Source organism: Manis javanica, chromosome 3, assembly GCF_040802235.1.
Source record: "Manis javanica isolate MJ-LG chromosome 3, MJ_LKY, whole genome shotgun sequence".
NCBI lineage: Eukaryota > Metazoa > Chordata > Mammalia > Pholidota > Manidae > Manis > Manis javanica.
In genome coordinates this window covers 172,246,908-172,267,760 of record NC_133158.1, presented here as the reverse complement: position 1 = coordinate 172,267,760, position 20,853 = coordinate 172,246,908, and the positions used below count along the sequence as shown (strand labels likewise).

Here is a 20,853-nt window from a genome sequence, read left to right as displayed (position 1 = left end):
TTGAATGCATCATAAATCTGGAGAGGGTTCTCACTGTCACCTTCCTCTCCTTGAATCTAGGAGTTCTCATTGTCACTCTCCTATCTTCTACATTGCAGAGCAACTAAAGCCATTGACTCTATGACTTTGGACAGCTGAAGTCTTGAGACAAATTTAGTTTAATACTCATTCCCCAGGGTTGCAAAACACTTAACTCTCCTTTTTGGCTAGTGTCTTCTTTTGTCATAATGCACAAACCTTTAGACAATCCAAGGCCAAAGAAATTGACTTCTAGAAGCAAAAGCATTCCCTTGTTGTACAGACGTTACTGGTTTCTCAGTGGCTGCATGGGCTCTGATTCCCAACGGGTCCAGTTGTGGCATGGGCTCTGATTCCCAAGGGGTCCAGTTGTGTCATCTCTGTTGAAGACTCTGCTCTCTGGGGCATCATTGGGTGGAATGGCTTAGAATGTCACTAGGCCAGTAGGCTGCTGGATACTCGGATTAACTTTAATAATCAAGTGCTGTCCAGGCCAGTAAACCAAAGGGCAAAAGTTAATGGACAAGAAGCACAGTTGGGCCCCTCAGGCCCCTTTGGGGTCGGAGGCAGCCATGTAGGCTGAGATAGTCCGAGTCTCTAATCAGCCACCTCCAGAGGTTCAGTCATGGACTCAGCCATGACTGTGTGTGTTTCACCATGATGAACAGGGTCAGAACCAGGGTTCAGCTGGACTTCAGGCTGCTGGCACAGTGTCCTGTTTTCGAGCAGACTTGCTGTCCTTGCTGCTGGTGCAGCTTCTCAGTGTAGTGCATGAGTTTTGAGAAGATGCTAAAAAATTAAGAAATTAGGTAATGAAAGCAGAGCCATGATCTCAAAAACTAATAAAGCTGGGCAGTATTTTCATTTGCACTACAAAGAAACTATTGTTCTCTTACTCAAAGGATATTTAAAAATACCTTTAAAATAAACAGCTCCCTTTACATATATATAATCAATTCAGTTACTAGGCCTGATTAAAAACACAGCCTCAAATCTTTGCTATTAAAAAGTTTTAATGTTCTAAATACTGTTACAATGACCATTTTGCTACTAAGACAAGCCCCTCCCTTGGGAGCTTACAGACACGGGCTGTTACTTGATTCTGTGGGGCCTGTGTGTGGGCATGTGTTTGTATGACTGACACACTTCACAATGCCTTGCTCAGCTGTTCTGGGCTGCCCGAATCTCCTGGTTATCACTGCTAAACACTGTTCTCACCGAACCTATCAATAGAAAAAGCATTTGGACACAAGGATGTCATCAAGATTCTCCCTGGGCATCTCTCATGACTAACTATCTACAGACATGCCATGGTGGTTTCTATAAAGCCAGTGAGTCAAGCTGCCACCTATCTTCATTTCCAGGCATCCGGACTATGCCGCAGACCCATGAAACACACATACAGAAATGTCTTACATCCTCTGTAGTTCATGAGGTTTCACACCCTTTTATTTTTTAAAACTACATACTGTGGTATCATTTCCTTGAGTCAGCAATAAGAGAACATGTAGCTGTGAGCTAAAAGTTGTTACATACCGGGATGTTTACACCAGCATTAATATGTTGTACCACATACTTACTGTCTCAGTCCAGTGCCAGGATTGGTTTCTTAGTAGTATAGGTGTTAGGACCATCTTTTGGTCAAACCACTGCTCACCCTGCCCTCCATCACCAACTTTAACATTTCTGACCTTTGAAGGGATAGGGAAGGTATGACTCAAGCCAGAGCCTCACAGAATTGGGTGCATGGGGTAGGTTGAGAGGTTTGGAATCCCAGCCTACTTATACTGAGCTTTTGGGACTGAAACATCAGGAATGAATCCTAATTTGCAGCCTGGTCCCAAGTGTCTTCTGTGGCTGTCCCCTTTATTCCATCCATCTTGGCGGCTGTGTGCTCACAGCTGGCAGAGCTCTTCTGTGGCAGCCTCGGCAGAATCTCTGATCAGCATACCCCACCTCCCTCACAACAAGCTTTCAGAAACTCTTTAGAAGCCATGTTTTGCTCTGTGGGGAAAGGTTTTGAACACAGGCCTGTACCTAGATCCTTCTGTGTTGTCCACCTCAGACTTCCTGTAACAGAGCCAGGCCCAGTTTTTTGCTTCTTCAATGTGACTGGGCCACTTAGAGACATCCGTGCTCCCCCCGCCGGGCACCTTCTGTCTAAGTGCAGTGCGTTGGCATGTCTTAAACACATCCAACCAGGAAAGCATTGACAGATACGTGGATCTTACTGGTGGTTTCATGAGGACACAGAGAAGGCAACTACCCACGCACCAAACCTCCTTCGCAGTCCCCTTCCTGAAGGGCTCCAGCTGAGGCCTGTAGGCCTCTTTCCCTGCACCTCTAAACCAAAACATTAGCCAAACCAAGATCACTCTCACTTCAGTTTATTTCTGGTGTGAGAAGCCCTTCATTTGCATCCACGGTGTAGTCTAAATATTCCAAGTTAAATCAAACAGTTTCATATCTGACTCCAAACCTAGAGATCCTGATGGAGCAGACAAGGGCGGATGACATTTTTGTAGCATGCACTGATGTTTGAGAGCCTCTCCTAAGTATATCTTCCACACATGTTTGCTGGGGTCTGCAGATTATCCACAGATGCAGGCCGGCAGGCATCCACCCACTTCAGGCCTCACTCTCCCGAGGTGACGTTATTGAATGTTTTGTGACCTTTGAGGGACGTGAGTGAGGCCAATGCGCAGGGTAGAACTGAGTAACATTTTCATCCAGTTTCTGTTTTTCACAAGCCACCCATGAAGCCAGGTCTATTGTTGCTACATAATGTACTCTTTCCAGCTCCGGACATCCCTGGGAAAAGGGCGAGCATTTATCCGCTACTCCCTGGTGCACCAGCGCTTGGCAGACACCTTACAGCAGTGCTTCCTGAACGCCAGAGTGACCAGGTAACTACATGGCAGTACTGGGTGTGCACTTGTGCTCAGAACAGACTGATGGGCGCTCGTTGGTAACAGTGCTGGCTGCAGCAGCAGTGCCCGTTGCATCACACGCAAAGCCCTTCACCATCTGTCATCCTCTGCCCTCCCACAGCAGCCCCGGATGCGCGGGGGGATGTTTACAGGTGAGGAAATTGAGGCCCCAAGAGCTGAGGTCCTTCTCTAGGCCCCACCAATGCCAAGCCATAGAGCTGGAGCTGGGATCCAGCTCTCTTAACTCTTTTCCCTAGTGGATGGCATGTCCTCGGTGCTGGTGGACGGACCCCACTGGCCACCCTGGAACCTTGGCCTCTCACAGAATCACCTGTGGGGTTTTGAACACCACTGCACCTGAAGCCTCCCCTGAGACTGGGTCAGCACCTGCTGGGTGTGTCTGGGCTCTCTAGACACTGTGAAGGTGACCAGGTGGGGAGCTGCCATGGGCCAGTGTTATCTGTGGGGTCAGCCTTTGTGCTGCCAGGCTGAGATGGGAGGAGGAGGGAGAGAGACAGGACTGAACATGTAAATGGAGTGAGGGTGTCAGATTAGGAGCTGCAGATCTGCTGCCTCCCAGCTGGATCTCTTTGGGTTGCCCAGCACCCACTTTCCAGCTCTGTCACGCCTCTCCCTAGCAAGTGTTCTTCCAGTTAATCAAAGAAATCACTTCCAAATCTAACTGTTGGGCTAAAAATATTTTGTTTCATTTTGTCACCTTTAAGATTGATTTTCATAAAGATGTATCTCTCTCAAGTGTGCTAACTTTGTGAATTCAGGTGAGTTGATAACCTTAACACATTTAATTTGAAGGTTATTGTTTTCTAGATGTTGGGTGAGACCCGTCCCAACAGCTTGACTTCCAGAGTATCTCAGTCACAGGCGTTGGCCAAGGAGCTCTTTAAACTCATCAGTGTTGTATTGTTCAATATTTAGTATGAAGTGAGACATCCAGCACCTCAAAGTGCAGAGTTGTTTTTGGCTTTTAAATGATTGTTTGAACAAAGATTAACAGTAAGTTCAGTGTCCTGTATTGAGTACTCCAGAAGAAATAGAAGATGAGGTTATCTTACAAAAAGAAAGTATTCTTTCCCTGCAACTGCCCGTTCTTGGCAGTAATTGGGATTTAAGGTTTCTCCTATCCTTTCTGGGAAATAGATATGATATAAATAATAATGAATAAGTACCTAGTTTATTTCAGTAATTCCCTTGAAGCTTATTTGAGTTATGTGCTGCTACAGTGAAAATCAAATTGGTGTGTTTGTCTGTCTGAATTTAATTAATTTTGTAACCTGGTTTTAAAATTTGACAAGGCAAAACCATACTGGGAGGACTGACTAACCTCATTCTTTCCTTGACTATATTACTTCTGTAACTGATACCTTGTCATGTTTCGCTGCAGTGACTGGTACTATGCAAGAAGCCCCTTTCTGAAGCCAAAGCTGAGCTATGACATTGTGGGCCAACTCTATGAACTGACGGACGTTCAGTTTGACCTGGCATCAAGAGGCTATGACTTGGATGCTGCGTGGCCAGCATTTGCCAGGTATTTTGGAAAACTGCTTGGTTTAAAAGGCAGGGAGAAGAGTTGTTTGAAGCCTTGAAGATTGCCACCAGTCTAATTTTGTTTGCTCAGTAAATTACATAAAGCTTTGCGACTCATGCCTGCTAATTTTACAGACTTTGTTGAATCATGACTTGCGATAATACCTGAAGGCTCCAACCTTAGACTAATCTAATGGGCCAGATGGTAGGAGTCAGTGGAGATGCATATGCAGAAACCAAGGGGTTTAAATGTGTTAAGGGATTCTTTGGCATGGGAGTCAGGGGGAGTGAGGGGTGGGGAGAACAGGTGGGCTTTTCCCCCATTTGTGTTCTTACAGGGTCACCATGGAGGCCTTCCAGGCAATAGCAAGGAAGTGAAAGCTGAAGCTTCTCCACGGAGGGACTGCTGGGAACGTTGCCGCACTCTCCTTTCTTATTGCAGTATGGCACTCACATCCAGCTGAATCCTCACAGTCACACCAGGAGGGAGATGCTGAAGGGGCGGGCACAGAGAGCGGAGGGACTTGCTGAAAGTCGCACAGCTGGCAGGCAGCAGGGCCAGGGCACCAGACTTGGAGAAACTAAGTCCAGCATTCTTTGTTTTGCTTTCTGTTAATAAGGTTTTCTGAATTCGAGTTTTCATATTTTTATTAGGAAATGCTTCCTATGTAAAGTACTGAATGTAATGATACCATGTGCCAAACGCCAGGATTTAGTAGCTATCATTTTGCCATATTTACTTCACATGTACTTTTTAAAACTTTAAAATTTTGATATCATTTCAGAATTATAGGAATGTCACAAAAATAGTAAGAGTACTCATTTATCCTTCACTTTGGTTCCCCAGTTATCAATATTTTGCTACAAATGTTTTAACCTTCTTTCTCTTTATATATATATGGCCTATATATATATATAGGTTTATTTTCTAAGCTGTTCGAATATGTTACAGACTTGCTTCCCCTTTACTCCTAAGTACGTCACTGTGATTTCTCTAAAATCAAGGATATCTTCTTATATAACCTCAGTACAGTTATTAAAATCAGGAAATAACATTGATACAATCCTGCTATCTAATTTACAGACCTTATTCAAATTTGAAGAATTATCTCAATTGTATCTTTTATAATCCAAGATCCAGTCCAGGATCATGCATGGTTAATTGTCATGTCTCCCGTTCTCTTCAATTTGGAACAATTTCTCAAGAAGTCTTTGTCTTTCATAGTATAGACATTTCTGAAAAGTACAGACCAGTTATTTTGTAAAATGTACTGTAATTTGAGTTTGTCTAGTTTGCTTTATTATCAGGTTCAGGTGAAGCATTTTTGGCAGGAACACCACAGATGTGTCTGCAACACCCTATGGCCACAGACACAGGATGTTGATCTGTTTAATTATGAGTAAGGTTAAGCTTAACCATAATCATTTGGTTAAGGTGGTGTTTGCCAGGTTGTTCCTAAAGTTAGTGTCCTTTTGTAAGTAATATGTAACTTGTGGGAAGATATTTGAAGATTAGATTATTATCCTGTTTCTTTTAAATCTCTCACCTGTTAGTTTTAGCATCCATTAATACTTCTTTCCTGAATCAATTATTGTCATGGGTACCAGATTTTTCTGACAAGATTTTTTCTTTCTTCCCCATTTATTTATTCACTTATTTATTCCTTATATCAGTATGACTCATGGAGTCTTTGTTTTATTCAATGGGTTATATTCTGTCACTGTAGTCACTTATTTTGAAGCATAAATTGTTCCATATTTGGCCAGTGGGAGCCCCTTCAAGCTAGTTCTTGTGGGGTTTTTTGTTGATGTTATATCTAATACTTTTTTTTTTAAGAAATAAGATACTATAAGTCCAAAAAAAGCCCCACCCGACTACCATCCTTTTCCCCTTTCTCTCTTTCTAGAAGTAATACAACCTTCTAGCTGATAAATGTCATTCCCAAGTATTTTCAGGTTTTACTACATGTATCGATAAATTTATATATACTTTTATTTTGTATATATTTTTTAAATTTCGCATACATTGAATCATGAGATAAACAACCATTTGCAACTTCCTTTTTCATTCTACATTGTTTAAGAATTTTTATGTGTCTTTACACATCAAGTTCTGTAGATGAAGAGTAAGGGTCATCAAACTTCTGTCCACAGGGCAGTGTATCCCACAGTCCCACAGTCCCACATTCATTTACATATTGTCTATGGCTGCTTTCATACTACAGAAGCAGAGTTGAGTTGTTGTGACAGAGACAATAATGCTTCCAAACCCAACATATTTACTGTCTGGCCTGTTACAAAAAACGGATTGAAAAACCATGGTATAGAGTATTCTGTTTGTGCCAGTAAATCAGTTTATCTGTTTCTCTAGCAATATAAAGCCAGTCTGGTTCTACTTTTCCACCATTATAGCACTGCCCAGAGCATTCCTTTGCATCTCCTTGTGTATACCTGTTGTGTCCTCAGGGTAGATACTGAGAAATGGAATTGTTGGGTTGTGGAAACTAACAAGTTTTAAAATATAATAATTAGATTATGAAGAAGATTCTGGTTAGGCAAAAATGTGTTTAATTTGCTATGTTCCCACCAAATGAGAATTATCATGTAAGTCTTTGTGTTTCTAGGCTAATGCAGTCAAGTAGAACTTTCTGCAATGAAGAAAAAGTTCTCTATCTACACTGTCCAATGCAGTTACATGATGACCATGAGCTTTAAGTACAGTGAGACCTTTATTTAACAGATTGCTGCTTTTTCCTACAAACAATGGCAGGCACCAAAGGTTCAAGGAAAATTTAAACCAAAAATGGGAAAATACTGTGTTCTTAGTTCTTTTTTGGCAGTGGGGGAAAAACCATCATATTTAAACTTTAGCAGTGGAGTCCACCTGCTACAGACTAACATAAATGTGCTCTTTGGTGGAAACTATTGGGTTTTGCCTTCTTACAGTCTTTCTGGAAGGGCATTGCCCCCTACTACCACCTGGTTGCCTAGTAACAACCAAGGCCTCCGTGTGTGTGTTCCTGCTCTGATACAGTTGTATCTGTTGTGTGGCCCCACAGGAGGACACTGGCCGCTGGCTCTTCTGCTTACATGTGGAGACCCCCGAGCCGAAGCTCCAGCATGAGCAGTTTAGTGAGCAGCTATCTGCAGGTAATGCCAGAAAGGCAGAAAGTTTCCTCTCTGTAGTGTCAACTAGGGTATGTCCTGCCCTTCACAGCTCAGAGTGATATTCACAAACACCTGTTGTTCCCACCACAGCAATACAAACACTCAGTTATACCCACTATTTCTTGGAGGTCAGGTTTTTATAACCAAATCGAATTGGCCTTTTAAAAAATTAAATTCTTTTAAAAGCTTTTAAAGTGTCTTAAAAGAAGCTGTTTAGCACTGTGGTTAAAAGGAGAGTCAACTCCTGATTGCCACCCGTCAACTGTGTGATCCTGGAAAGATGGTTTACCCTCTCGAAGCTTCAGCTCTCACCCATAAAACAGGGATCATAAAATCATTCTCTCTCATAAGGTGCTTGTGGGCATTGCAAGAGGAGGCACATGTGCAGTGCCAAAGGGCTTGACACAGGTAAGTGCTCAGTAAATGTTAGTGTGTACGGTTAGTTTTGTTCATTTTGTTAGAAATGTAAATGTATCATAGCTGTATATGGTTTAAGGGGAAAGAACACTGAAATTAGTCAGCAAAAACAAAATAAAACTAATTTGAGAAGCATTAAGAGTAGAGGTTAGACTAACTTTTACCCTGTTTTGTGGTGTAAGGAGTTGTGAGTGTGATGCCATAGGTGAACAGAAGTTTAAATATAACCTAATTTATCTAAGAGGCAACATCCATTATGTTAATAAAGCTGTAGGAGGCTGGATGGGTAATTTGAGTTCTGAGACTCAGTCAGGTTTCATGCATGTGGCATCGTGTCTGTAAGATGAGCAGCTGACTTCCTGTGGCAGATGCGTTGAGCAGAGGAGTTCTAGTCCTTTGAATAGCTAGATAGACTAAATTTAGGTCGTATAATTACTGTATTTTTACTTCTTATTAAAACTAAACCTTTTCAAATAGCCATGTGACTTCATTGCAAAGCCATTTGATTTTTGTATTTCCTCCCCAGACTCAGGAGATAGGCTCCAGCTTTGACCTGAATAGCCCCTTAAACAATGAGGCCCTGGAGGGCTTCGATGAGATGCGGCTGGAGCTGGACCAGTTGGAGGTACGGGAGAAGCAGCTGCAGGAGCAAATGCAGCAGCTGGGCAGAGAGAACGAGGAGCTGAGGGCAGCTGTCACCTTGCAGAGAGAGCAGCTGCAGATGGAGAGGGAGAGGGGCCACACTGCCACTGAGGACAGTGTTCATCTCCCTGGCATGCTGGCTGAGCTCCAGAAGCAGTGGGAGGTCACCCAGGCTGCACAGAACATGGTAAAGGAGCTGCAGAAGTGCCGGCAGGCCCTGGAGCTGGGTGCAGCAGAGAAGGAAGATGATTACCACTCAGCCCTGCAGCGTCTGGAGTCCATGCTACAGTCTCTGGCCCAGGAGCTTGAGGCCACACGGGACTCCCTGGGTAGGAAGAATCAGCATTTACCTAATGTCCCAGACCAGCTGGGCCTGGCTGAGCAGAAGGCAGATGTAGCACTGGACACAAAGAGGCAGCAAGAGCTCATTCTCAGTGACCCAGCCCTAGAGGTCCTGGAGCTCGGGGAGAAACTTCGAGCCCTAGAAGGAGAGAGCACCAAGGTCCAGGAGCTCAATAGACAGCAGAGTGCCCAGCTAGAGCAGCTAGCCAAGGAGCTGTGGCTGAAGGAGGAGGCACGGGCCAGCCTGGAGCGCCTGGTGGACGAGATGGCCCCGCTCCGGGAAGAGCTGTCCGGGAAGGGGCAGGAGGCAGCCCAGCTCCAGCAACAGCTGCAGGAGTCACTGGCCCGCTTGAGCTCCCTGCAGGAAGAGCTAGCAGAGGTGAGGCGGGAGGAGCAGCAGCAGCGGGGAGAGAAAGAGCTGCTGGTGCAGGAGGCCGGATCCCTGACCCAGCAGCTGCAGCTCCTGGAGACCCAGCTGGCACAGGTGAACCAGCATGTGCATGACCTGGAGGAGCAGAAGCAGCAGCTCATCCTGGACAAAGACCACCTCAGCCAGAAGGTGGGCATGCTGGAGCAGCATGCTGGGCGCTCCAGCCCAGAGGTGTCTGTGGCAGGTGACAAGGGGGAGGCTTTGGCCCCGCTGGACTCCACCCTTCAGCAGGCCTTCGGGAAGCCGGAAGAGGAGCAGAGGAGCGTTCAGGAGGCACAGGTGGACGATACCAAGAGGCAAGGGAGCAGCCAGGAGGAGAAACTCCAGCAGGCCAACAGGGAGCTGGAGAAGGAGCTGCAGAGTGTGGTTGAGCGCAACCAGCTCCTAGAGGGCAAGCTGCAGGCTCTGCAGGCTGATTACCAGGCACTACAGCAGCGGGAGGCCGCCATCCAGGGCTCCCTAGCCTCCCTAGAGTCAGAGCAGGCCAGCATCCGGCACATAGGTGACCAGATGGAAGCAAGCCTCCTGGCTGTGAAGAAGGCCAAGGAGAACATGAAGGCCCGTGTGGCAGAGAAGGAGGCTGCCCTGCAGAGCAAGGAAGCCGAGTGCCAGAAACTGCAAGAGGAGGTTGAGCAGTGCCGGCAGCTAGCAGAGGCTCAGGAGCAGGAGCTCAGGTCTCTTGAGAGCCAATGCCACCAGCAGGCCCAGCTAATTAAGACCCTCACAGTGGAAAAAGGCCAACAGGGGCTCAGCCCACCTCAAGACAGCACAGCCCAGTTAACAGCCCAGCTAGCCCTGTCTCAGGTGCAGCTGGAGGTCCATCATGGGGAGGCTCAGCGACTGCAGGCTGGGGTGGCAGACCTCCAAGCCAAGCTCCAGGCAGCCCTAGGTGACCGGGACAAGTTACAGAGCCAGCTGAGTGTGGCAGAAGCAGCTCTGAGGGAGCACAAAGCCCTTGTGCAGCAACTAAAGGAACAGAATGAAGCCCTCAACAGGGCCCACATCCAGGAGCTGCTGCAGTGCTCAGAGCGGGAAGGGGCCCTGCAAGAGGAAAGAGCCAGTGAGGCCCAACAGAGGGAAGAGGAGCTTCAGGCCCTGAGAGAGGAGCTGTCCCAGGCAAAATGCAGTTCCCAGGAAGCCCAGCTAGAACACGCCGAGCTGCAGGAGCAGCTGCACTGGGCCAATACGGACACAGCCGAGCTTGGCATCCAGGTCTGCACACTCACTGCCGAGAAAAAGCGGGTGGAGGGGGTACTGGCCTGCACCATCCAGGAGCTCCATGATGCCAGAGAGGCAGCCTCAAGAGAGAGAGAGGGCCTGGAACACAAAGTGGCAGGCCTGCAGCAAGAAAAGAAGGACTTGCAGGAGAAACTGAAGATGGCTGAAGAGTCAGCCAGCTCCCTGCCTCGTCTGCAGGCCCAGCTGGCCCAGGCTGAGCAGTGCACCCAGAGCCTCCAGGAGACTGCACACCAGGAGCTCAACACCCTCAAGTTCCAGCTGAGCACCGAGATCATGGACTACCAGAGCAGACTCAAGGTAATCCTGGCCTTAACCATCTGGCTGCACCTGTCTCCTGTGGCAGGTCCAGTTGGGCCCATGAGAGGACAGGATGCACCTTCAGCCATGTGTCACATGAAAGCCCCAGGATGTCCTGGGAAAGTTCAGGCAGGCCTGGTGCCATCCTGCCATCAGAGCTCATAGCATCCTACTCCCTGCAGGAACATGTTAGGGCATAACATGGGGAGTGATGGCTTAGCCCACAAGTCTAAACTCAAAGCATTGCAGACAAGTGTGGCCTATACAAAATGCCTTTTTAAAATTGGTAGCCAATATTAAAGGGCAATTTACAAATTCAGTTTGGGGGCTGCTTTTGAAATCTCAGAAGGTCTTGAAGATTATACCCTCATTCCCACATGGCAGGTGTCAACAGTTGCTGGTGGTGGCTGCCCAATAGAAAACAGGCACATATCCTCTGAAATTTTCCATACACTCATTTATGTACTTACCCAGCCCTTTGGGGCATGAGTTGGAGACCTCTGCCCTAGGCTCTAGAACCTACTGCAGAATACCAGCAGTTTCTGACTACACTGAGTCCTGTCTCAGTTCTCTGTCAGGTGCCATCCTGACAGGTGTGGTTGTAGGGGGCTGGCTCAGTTAGTTTCCACAAAGCCCTTGGGATAGGCAAGCTGATGAGAACAGTGACTGCCATGTGCCTTTGATAGTCCCAAAGCAAGGTTAAGACTGAGGACACAGGCAGGGTGGCCATGGGCTTTGGTTGCCAGTGCTTATCACTTGTCTGTTTGATGGAGGTCTGTGTCCCCTCCTGACCCTCTGCTATTAGGCACCTGCTGTGTCTCCAGAGATATGCCTCCCACACTGTGTTACCCTGCCATGTGCAGCTCCATGGGGCCTGTAGGCTCCCTTTTCTTTGCATAAATTAAATTCTAACTCTAGGGACCAAGCTAAGTTTCTTAGAAAGTTCAAAAGGACTTTGTTACCAATGAAGCCCAGAGCTTATTGAGTTTGTGGGGCAAAGAGAGAGGTAGCTTGTTTTTACCCATCAAGGGAAAAGGGCTGAGGGAATCTCAGAATAAGGAGCTCACTTGTACAATCTCTTTCTTGTCCTCTCCAGGCTGCCAATGAAGAGTGTGGGGACCTCAAAGGCCAGCTTGAGGAACGAGGCCGGCAGCTTCAGGCCACTGAGGAGGCTGTGGGGAGGCTGAAGGTAGGCCCCAGTCTGGGTGGCCCGGGTGGTGCACTTCATCCAGAGCTTGTCAGTGGCTGGTCCACCTGGCCACTGGGTGGGGAAGACTGGTATGCTTTCCTCAGCCTGGTCATGTCCACTCCCAGTGTGGGACCTGACAGAGAGAGGTATTCTGGTTTGGGTTGCAGTGAACCATTTAAGAGGGGTCCCTGCAAGATTTCTAATTCCCAAACTGAAGCTGTTGTCAGGTTGTCTCTGTATTTGTGTCATGGCCCTTTCCACCCCCTGGACATCTGGCTGGAGCTGCCAAATGTGTTTTTCACCCAGCCTTATGGAAAGGAAATAAGTTGTCCTTCTTAGCTATCTGTAGATGTTCTGCAAGTTGGTGATTCAAAGTGGGAGCAGGGGTGTGCTGTAACCACAGTCCTCAGGGCAGTGACTTGTTCAGATGATCTCTGCTCCCTTCCACCCCACTTCCACCCACAGCCTGGAGATTCTGACACCTGCTGCCCCTCCAACCACAGCCACTTGCAATTGACACTTGAAGGACATAATTACAAATAGGAGTGTGTCGCACTCCACAAGTATAGAGCAAAGTTTCATGGCCTCCTGAACTTAAAAACAAACAGAAGCCTCTCCAGTTAGATGGGACCCAGTCAGATGGGGTGGAGAGCACACTACTTAACTTAGTGGCGTCTTGCATGGGCTTCTGTGAGCTGAATGTCTTCTCTCTGATATCTGGTGCCAGGCTGCTCAGGCAGATATGGAAGAGAAGCTTAGGTGCACCAAAAACCATCTTTCCGAGTGCCAGGCCACCATGCAGAGGAAGGACAAGGAAGGAGCTGCCCTGCGTGAAAACTTGGCCAGGTTCGTTACACAGTCTTTGCATGCGGCCAGTGGTAGAGTCTTCAGGGAAGAGGGCGTTTGGTGCAGTCATTTAGAAAGTCCACAACTCAGATCAGATTAAAGAAGTCCTTTTGCAAGAAAAGCCACAGACTCAAAGTGCTTGTGCTAGAAGCATCCCACAGAGCATCTGGCAGACTGCTGATCACAAGCATATAGCTATAGAACCTCCCTTAATTCCATTTTCTTATCTCTGGCAGGACATATTTCAGTTCAGTAACTTCATGCTTTGCAAAAACTAACATGAAATAGGAGTTGGGATATAATAATGGTAATAATAACAGTAACATTTAAATAATGCCTACAATGGGGTAGGCACCATTTTAAATACTGTGCATCTGTTTACCCATTTAATCCTCCCAGCAGTCCTATGAAAATGGTATTATTTATCCCATTTTACAGATGAGGAAAATGAGGGGAGTTGAGTCACTTTCCCAGGGTCAGATAGCATATAAGTGATAGTGGTAAGTTTGGAACCCAGACCACTTGGCTCCAGAGTCTGTTTTCTCAACAACTACTCTAAAAAATACATTTAGAGAAACACATAGTTCTGTGTTTTGCTTTGTTTATGGGTCCTGGTGTTTGTGTGTGCACACTTTCACCACTCTGAGTCTTGACTTGAGCTCTTCCTCACTTCCTCTGTGGAATGAGAGGCTGCAGGTGAGGGGTGGGGTTCCCTGAAGCTCATCCCAGGGGCAGGTGAGTGTGCCGGGACCAGGAATGGCTTGTCCTCCTGCAGACTCTTGGCTGCTGTGTCTGGAGCACACTGTCATTCTTACATCAGGATTTTTTCTTACCTTAAAGTGTGGCCTTATTGTGACCAGTCCCAAGTGTCTGAACCTCCTCATCCTCAGGCTTGAAGACCACCTGGAGTTGTGAGCATGAGCCCGCCATCTTGTGATGGGGCCAAGCTAGTCCTGCGAGGGATGCTGGGTCCCAGTTGCATGTGTGCCTTTTGCAAAGACACGCACATCAAGTTGTTCTAAGGCTTTAACTTTTCTACCCATGCCCATCTCCTCCTACCACCTAGCCTCCAGGGCTTGGGCACAGGCTCAGTGGGAAATTCAGAGCATATTGGATGTCCAGTAACTTGGATGTACATTTCTTCTCATCTGATTCTTTCAGAGTTTCAGTCTTATAGTGCTCTCTGCCTTTAGCCAGGTCGCATTCATGTGACAATTTAAATAGAGAGCCTCCTAGTTGGTGGTATATATTTTTATATATGATGTAACAGTGATTATTTGTAAGATGTCAGAGCAGTTGTGTTAGCGGCTCCAAGTTGCATATCCATCTGCCCGGGATTACATATTGCATTTTATTTTATATATGTGTGTGTGTGTGTGTGTGCGCACATGAGCACCCATGAGATCATTTTGGTGGACAGTGTCTAGAAAACAACCCCCTAACAACTTTATAGTGGATGTGGAAAGGCTGGATTAGATACAAGTTAATTGTTCTAAGCCAAGCCCTCTGAACATCTTGCTAAGCATTCGGGTTTACAGAGCATCCTTAGAAACCACTGCCTTAGAGGATAGGTGAGCTAAAAGTGGAGGGGCAATGGGCAGTCCCACCAGCCTGCCATAGGACAGACTCTGCAGTGCCCAGAACGGAATTCCTTAGGCCTTGGGACCATCATATTGAACACCTGCCATGCAGATTGCAGTGCCTGCTGTCTGCTCAGCACCATGTGTAGAGTCCCAAAGACTCACAGAAAGCAGGTCCTCCATGCGGTCCCCTCCAGGTAGCAACACCTTGGTTCTTTCTGTCCTGACTCCTTTTCCCTCTTGCAAACCCCCCCATTACTGACCCATGAGCCACCCCCATTGGGCTCCTCTCACAGCCTTGGTCTCTGCTCAAGAACCAAGTGATGCAGAGTTCCACTCACCTGGGGTGCTCCTAGAAACCTGAGGTCTGCTGCTCTCACAGGATGCCCCTTGTGATTGGTTTTGGGAAGGGTGGAGAGTGGTGTGTGTGAAGAGTTTGGGTGTGTGAGGAAGTTTTGAGAGTGAGGGGAGCTATAGCCTGTGAACAGGTAGCGCTGAGGGGCTCCCGCCTATGAAGGGGAAAAGGCTGGAGGACGGTGGCCCAGCAGTGGAGGTCTGGGTCGGCACGGAGGCTCTGGGGAGGCTCATGTAGCTGACAGTCAGGAAGACTTACCTCTCCTCCACCAGGACCCAGAAGGAACTTGAAAAAGCTACAACAAAAACCCAAGAGTATTACAGCAAACTCTGCCAGTTGGTGACAGACCGGAAAGAGAGTGACCAGAAGATGCTTGCTGACCTGGACGACCTGAATAGAACCAAGAAATACCTGGAAGAACGGCTGATAGAGCTGCTCAAGTGAGTGACAGGACAAACAGGCGGCTGGGGGCTTCCCCAAGCTCGGCTTTTCTTTAAAAAGCACAACTGTTCTTGAAAGGACTCTTCAAGGGAAATGGGGCCCCTGTCTGCTTGTGTTCTCTTGTTAAGGGCACCCCCGTACAGGTACAGGTCTGCTCAGGCCCTTGACAACCTTGTAAGTGTGGATTTCACTGTTCCTACTAAAGCTCATCTGGTTTTGTTTTCATATTACTGTATAATTATTTTCAAAATCCCTATGTGCTTAGGCATGAGCAACAGTAAATATTTAATATGTTTAATATCTTCAGTAAGTCCCCTATTCCCTTGCCCATGTTTCATGAGCCCTTTTCTCCTTCTGCATCCCACTTCCTCCCTCCAGGGGTCCCAGACTCCAGTGCCTGCAAGAACCGGAGAGCTAATGTAAATGTGCGAAGTGGGCCAGGAGGGCCACTGAGAAAGCAAGCAAACGGCATGCTCTGCTCCTGCTTATTCTTGCCACATGGGCACTGAGCCCAGAGTTGCCAGATAACTTAACTTTTAAGAGAAGGTAGAGATCTGAATTTTTATGTGAAATTGGCTTGACTTTTAAATGTTGTTAAGCCATTGAAATTTTTTTTTTCTTATTGAAATTTTCAAATATATAAAAATCCACCTCTGTGTACCTGTTACCCAGCTTCAACATTATTCAGCTTATGGCCAGTCTTATTTCATCCAGAATCCCACCCATTTCTCCCACCTCCCCAGTTATTTTGAAGCAAATCTCAGATATCATGTCATTTCATCTCCAACTGTTTAAGCACATACCTCTCCAAGACATGGACTCTCCATTTTAAACGACCACAGTATCATCACCATGCTTAAAAATTCACTGTATATCTAGTCAGTTTCAGATTATTCCAAGTGCCTTAGAGTTTTTTCTAATCAGGATCTAAATTAGATCAATACATTTCATGGTGATATGTTTCTTAGATCTCTCTTACTTAGGTTGTGGTTTCTCCACCATCTCACTTTTTTTTCTTTGAAATTTACTTTTGAAGAAGCCAGGTCATTCATCTGGTAGAGTTTTCTGTAGGCTAGAGTTTGTTAATTGCATCCCGATGTTGTCATTTAACATGTTCTTCCAACCTTTGTATTTCTTGTAAATCGATCATTGAATTAGAGCAGTGGTTCTTTATGCTCACTGCACAGTAGAACCGCTAGAGGAGCTATTGACCCATTTCCAGACCCCACCCAGACCAACTGAACTTCTGGGAGTGGGGACCAGGCATCAGTTAGCCTGAGTTGAGAACCTCTGTTCTGGTAGAGGCTTGCTAAGACTTGATTTATTGTCAAGAATGCTTCATAAGGGGATTAAGGGTCACTGTACTTTACAATCACAACATAGGTAGGTCACTGGAACAGTAGTACAGCATGGAGAAGACAATGACTGTAACATTTTATTTTGTTGATAGTTACCTCAGTGGAGGGGGTGAGCGCTTGGTAATATGAGTGAATGTTGAACCACTTCTTGTGTATGTGAAACCATCATAAGATTGTATATCAATGATACTTTAATAAAAAAAAAGACACTGTGAAAAAGTTAAATATGTGGAAGACAAAGTGAGAAGGGCAAACCTACATGGAATAGGAAGTCCAAAGGACAAGAATGAGGCAGAGGCAAGATGTAGAAAGCTGAGAAAGATCCAGAACTGATGCATGATACCAGTCCTTAGACTCAAGAAGCTCAAAGAATAGCCAGCAGGACTTTTTTATTTTAATCCACCCTTAGCTTACAGTGAAATTTGAAAAGAAAATCATAAAGCAATCAGAGAATAAAAGGAGGGACAGTTGGACTAACAGTTGACTCCTCTAAACAGAAGCCATGAGATTAAGAAATTATCAATGTGCCAAAGAAGTTAAATAGATGGTAAGTCACCACACAAAAAGATGCTCAGCACCATCAATACCTAGGGAAATGTAAATCAGTACTATAGTGAGAAAATACTACATACCCCTCGAATGGCTGAAATAAAAAGATGGACTAAATCAAGTATTGGTGAAGATGTGGAGGAACTGGAACTCTCACAAATTATTGGTGGGAATGTAAAATGGTACAACTACTTTGGAAAATAGTTTGGCAGCTTCTTAAAAAGTTAAACATATACTTACCATTTAGTCCACTCCTAGGTATTTATCCAACAAAAGTGAAAAGCTCCATACAAGGGTATGAAGAAATTATTGGTGCACATAAAAACTTACATGTGAATATTCAACAACAGCTTTATTTATGAGCCAAAAAGTTCCACCAACCAAAATGTCCATTAACAGCTGAGTGGATAAACAAACTGTGTTATATCCACACAAGGATACTCTATTCGGTTATAAAAAATGAATGTACTATTGATACACACGATAACATGGATGAATCTCAAAATAATTATGCTGAGTGAAAAAAAGCCAGACAAAAAAGAATATATACTGTATGATTCCATTCATACCAAATTCTAGGAAATGTGAACTACTCTATAATGATAAAGCAGATCAGAGGCTGTCTGGAAATGGAGAGAGGTTGAGGACGAGGACAGAAGACAGGGTTATAAAGGGACACGAGTAAACTATTGACAGGGATAAATATGTTCATTATCTTGGTTGTGGTGATGATTTCATGGGTGTATGCATGGGTATATTCATAAGCTTATCAAATTATATCTTTTAGATGACTGCAGTTTATTGTATGTCAGTTATATCTCAATAAAGCTGTCAAATAAAATAAAAAAGAAAGCTTCTTAAAATTGTTTTTTAGTTTTGAGTCTTCCCTTCAAGAGCCCCATAGATTTGATTAGCCCTCTCTTTGTGACATTAGCAGCCATGGATAAGCAGTGCCTAAATTAATTATTTTGTGGTTGTGAATTATTAAATATTGATATTAAATTATAACTAATTTGGAAGTTTAAAAACTCTGCTTCCATCGATTTGCAGACTTGGAACTCAGAGCATTTGTGGCCTCTGAGCTCACACATTTTCCTGAAGTGTGTGATAGAAAAGGTGCATGCCAGGTCCTGACAGCATTCCCACATTCCCAGGGTGTGGGTGCCTGCCCTCCTGGGGACAGGAAGGACAAGCTGTGGACCATTTGGGAGAATGAAGTCAGTACAGAGAATGAGTCTTCCTGGTTTCTGACAAGTTTAAACACCCTCAAAAAGCCAATCAATTCTGTGTCCTGGCTTTTGTATTTAAGGGGAAAGATCTGTGGTTGCTTTGGAGTTACTGGCTACTGACAGAGCCAGTTTCTCTCAGGACCTAAGAGCTCTGTGTTAATCTTCAGGGATTTGCTTTGGAGTTACTGGCTACTGACAGAGCCAGTTTCTCTCAGGACCTAAGAGGTCTGGTGTTAATCTTCAGGGATTCAGGTGCTGCCAGGGCCACACTAACCCTCAGGGTGGTTGGTGGCTGGGATTCCAGCCTTCCCTTGTCAAAAGCCATGAGGCCCCAAAATGACCATAAGTGGCAATATAAGAAGTCTCTGTGCACACCTTCTCTAGGGCATTGGACACGCTGAGACACTGCCAGACCTTTCTGTAAAACCTCCCACTTCTTCCATTCTTACTTCCTGGAGTGACTGCACTGCCTATCTGAGGACCAGGGGTATTTGCATCCCGTCAGATTTTCAGGCTGGGAAATCTTAGCTCTTCTCCAATGATTAAGTTGTTACTTGAACAAACCATAAAAGCATAAAGGGACCTAAACACATTTATGATTTGGGTGAGCAGTGCATTCATGTGCCTTGGGCTCACAGCACACAGAGTGTCATTCAGTCATGACAGCAGGTTATGGCTTAAACTCCCAGTGACCATATGCACTGTTGTTTAGACTCCTGAGCAGTGTACTACCCTTGTTGGTGCGGCAGTTCCTTGCAGTTGCCAGAGCCATTCATGTACGGCCTGGTCCACCTCTGTGGCTTCACATGTGTGATATCAGTTAACGGCTTGCATGCTGGGAGGGTCCTGTGGAGGCTGGGCTTGATTTGGGGTAACAGAGGAGACCTACAGTGAGGGTATGTCCAAGGGAAAAGTGCATTTTCCTTTGTGTCTCAGGAAATTTGGAGTGAGTCCTTTGAAATGAAGCAGAGATAATTCTATTGTTTTCATGGATTCTTTTTTCTCTTTCTCCAATGTGGCTTTGTCCCAGAGACAAGGATGCTCTCTGGCAGAAGTCAGATGCTCTGGAATTCCAACAGAAGCTCAGTGCCGAGGAGCGGTGGCTCGGGGACATGGAGGTGAACCACTGCTCTGACTGCAAGCGGGAGTTCAGCTGGATGGTGCGGCGGCACCACTGCAGGTGAGCGGGCGGTGGGACCCAGGCTGGAGAAGATGGCTCCAAATGAATAATCTGTGAGGTGCATTGGTGCCATGTCTGACTGCCTTGGAAGGGCATGCTGCCTTTTGGTTTTAAGGGAGCCAGGCAAGGAGGGTGTAGCAGGCAGGGTTCTAGCAGAACATGCAGGGATCCCTGAAAGCAAAGAGTGTTCAATTCAGGTGTGGGCAGAGTTAAGAGGACCCATCAGGATGTGGAACACCCCAGAGACCAGCAACCCTCAGCTCTCTGCCAGCCTGCAGGGACTGGAGGGGCAACTGCGTTACTGGACCCCAGAGAAAACCTCAGGTCTGAGGCTTCACTGGGAGAACATGGAGCAAACACCTTCTCAGGGCCCATGGAACAGTAGGCAGAAATGAATCTGGTTGGGGGCCGGGCCAGATGGAGAACCACCAGCACAGGCCTTGGAGGGCCTGTCGTCTCTTAGAGCCTGAGCCCCTGAGGTGTGGAAGGCACACCTGCATCTGTTTCAGGGAAGGTGAGCTCCACCATGCCCCACCCTCCGGCCGCCCAGGGCATTGGGAAATAAAACATTCTCCCCTGGGGCTTACCAAGATGGCCGCACTCTGGAAGTTGGGGCAGAGGCAGGTCTACCAGAGCCCCGTTCTCACGCTGAGAAAGTCACACAAGAACCACAGCGTGCTGTCCTCATGGCTCATGCTCATCTTGTCCTCAGGGTCTGTGGCCGCATCTTCTGTTACTACTGCAGCAACAACTATGTCCTGACCAAGCCCAGTGGCAAGAAGGAGCGCTGCTGCCGAGCCTGCTTCCGGAAGCTCAGTGCGGGCCCTGGCTCCCCAGACAGTGCCAGCTCAGGCACCAGCCAGGGAGAGCCCAGCCCCGCACTGTCGCCAGATGCCACTGGAGGCCAAGGTCAGGCTCCTGCTTCCACACTGGGTGTTCTTAGGTGTCACCCCCCCACACCACTCCCCCATTTGGCTAGTTAGCTCTAAAAAGCATAATTCAGTGTTTCCCAAACTTAGGCATTAAAGAGGTGCTAAAAATGTATTTACCTCCTATTGAAGACTTTCTTTTTAATGTAATTTGAGTTGAAAGAGAATT

At 46.3% G+C, this 20,853-nt stretch overlaps 1 protein-coding gene across 8 annotated transcripts in view; it reads left to right on the top strand.

The window, feature by feature from the left end:
* Positions 1 to 20,853, top strand: part of FYCO1 (FYVE and coiled-coil domain autophagy adaptor 1) — a 79,238-nt gene that overhangs the window by 16,106 nt on the left and 42,279 nt on the right. For all 8 annotated transcript variants that reach the window (XR_001849880.3, XM_017640620.3, XM_017640618.3 and 5 more), the window contains exons 5-13: positions 2,818 to 2,924; positions 4,351 to 4,494; positions 7,553 to 7,643; positions 8,605 to 11,028; positions 12,125 to 12,217; positions 12,945 to 13,063; positions 15,271 to 15,438; positions 19,606 to 19,755; positions 20,468 to 20,664. Coding sequence is in view for 7 of the 8 variants with exons in the window: in XM_017640620.3 (XP_017496109.1) it covers positions 2,818 to 2,924; positions 4,351 to 4,494; positions 7,553 to 7,643; positions 8,605 to 11,028; positions 12,125 to 12,217; positions 12,945 to 13,063; positions 15,271 to 15,438; positions 19,606 to 19,755; positions 20,468 to 20,664 (3,493 nt within the window). In the remaining variant the exon portion in view is untranslated. The remainder of the gene's footprint in view (positions 1 to 2,817; positions 2,925 to 4,350; positions 4,495 to 7,552; positions 7,644 to 8,604; positions 11,029 to 12,124; positions 12,218 to 12,944; positions 13,064 to 15,270; positions 15,439 to 19,605; positions 19,756 to 20,467; positions 20,665 to 20,853) is intronic.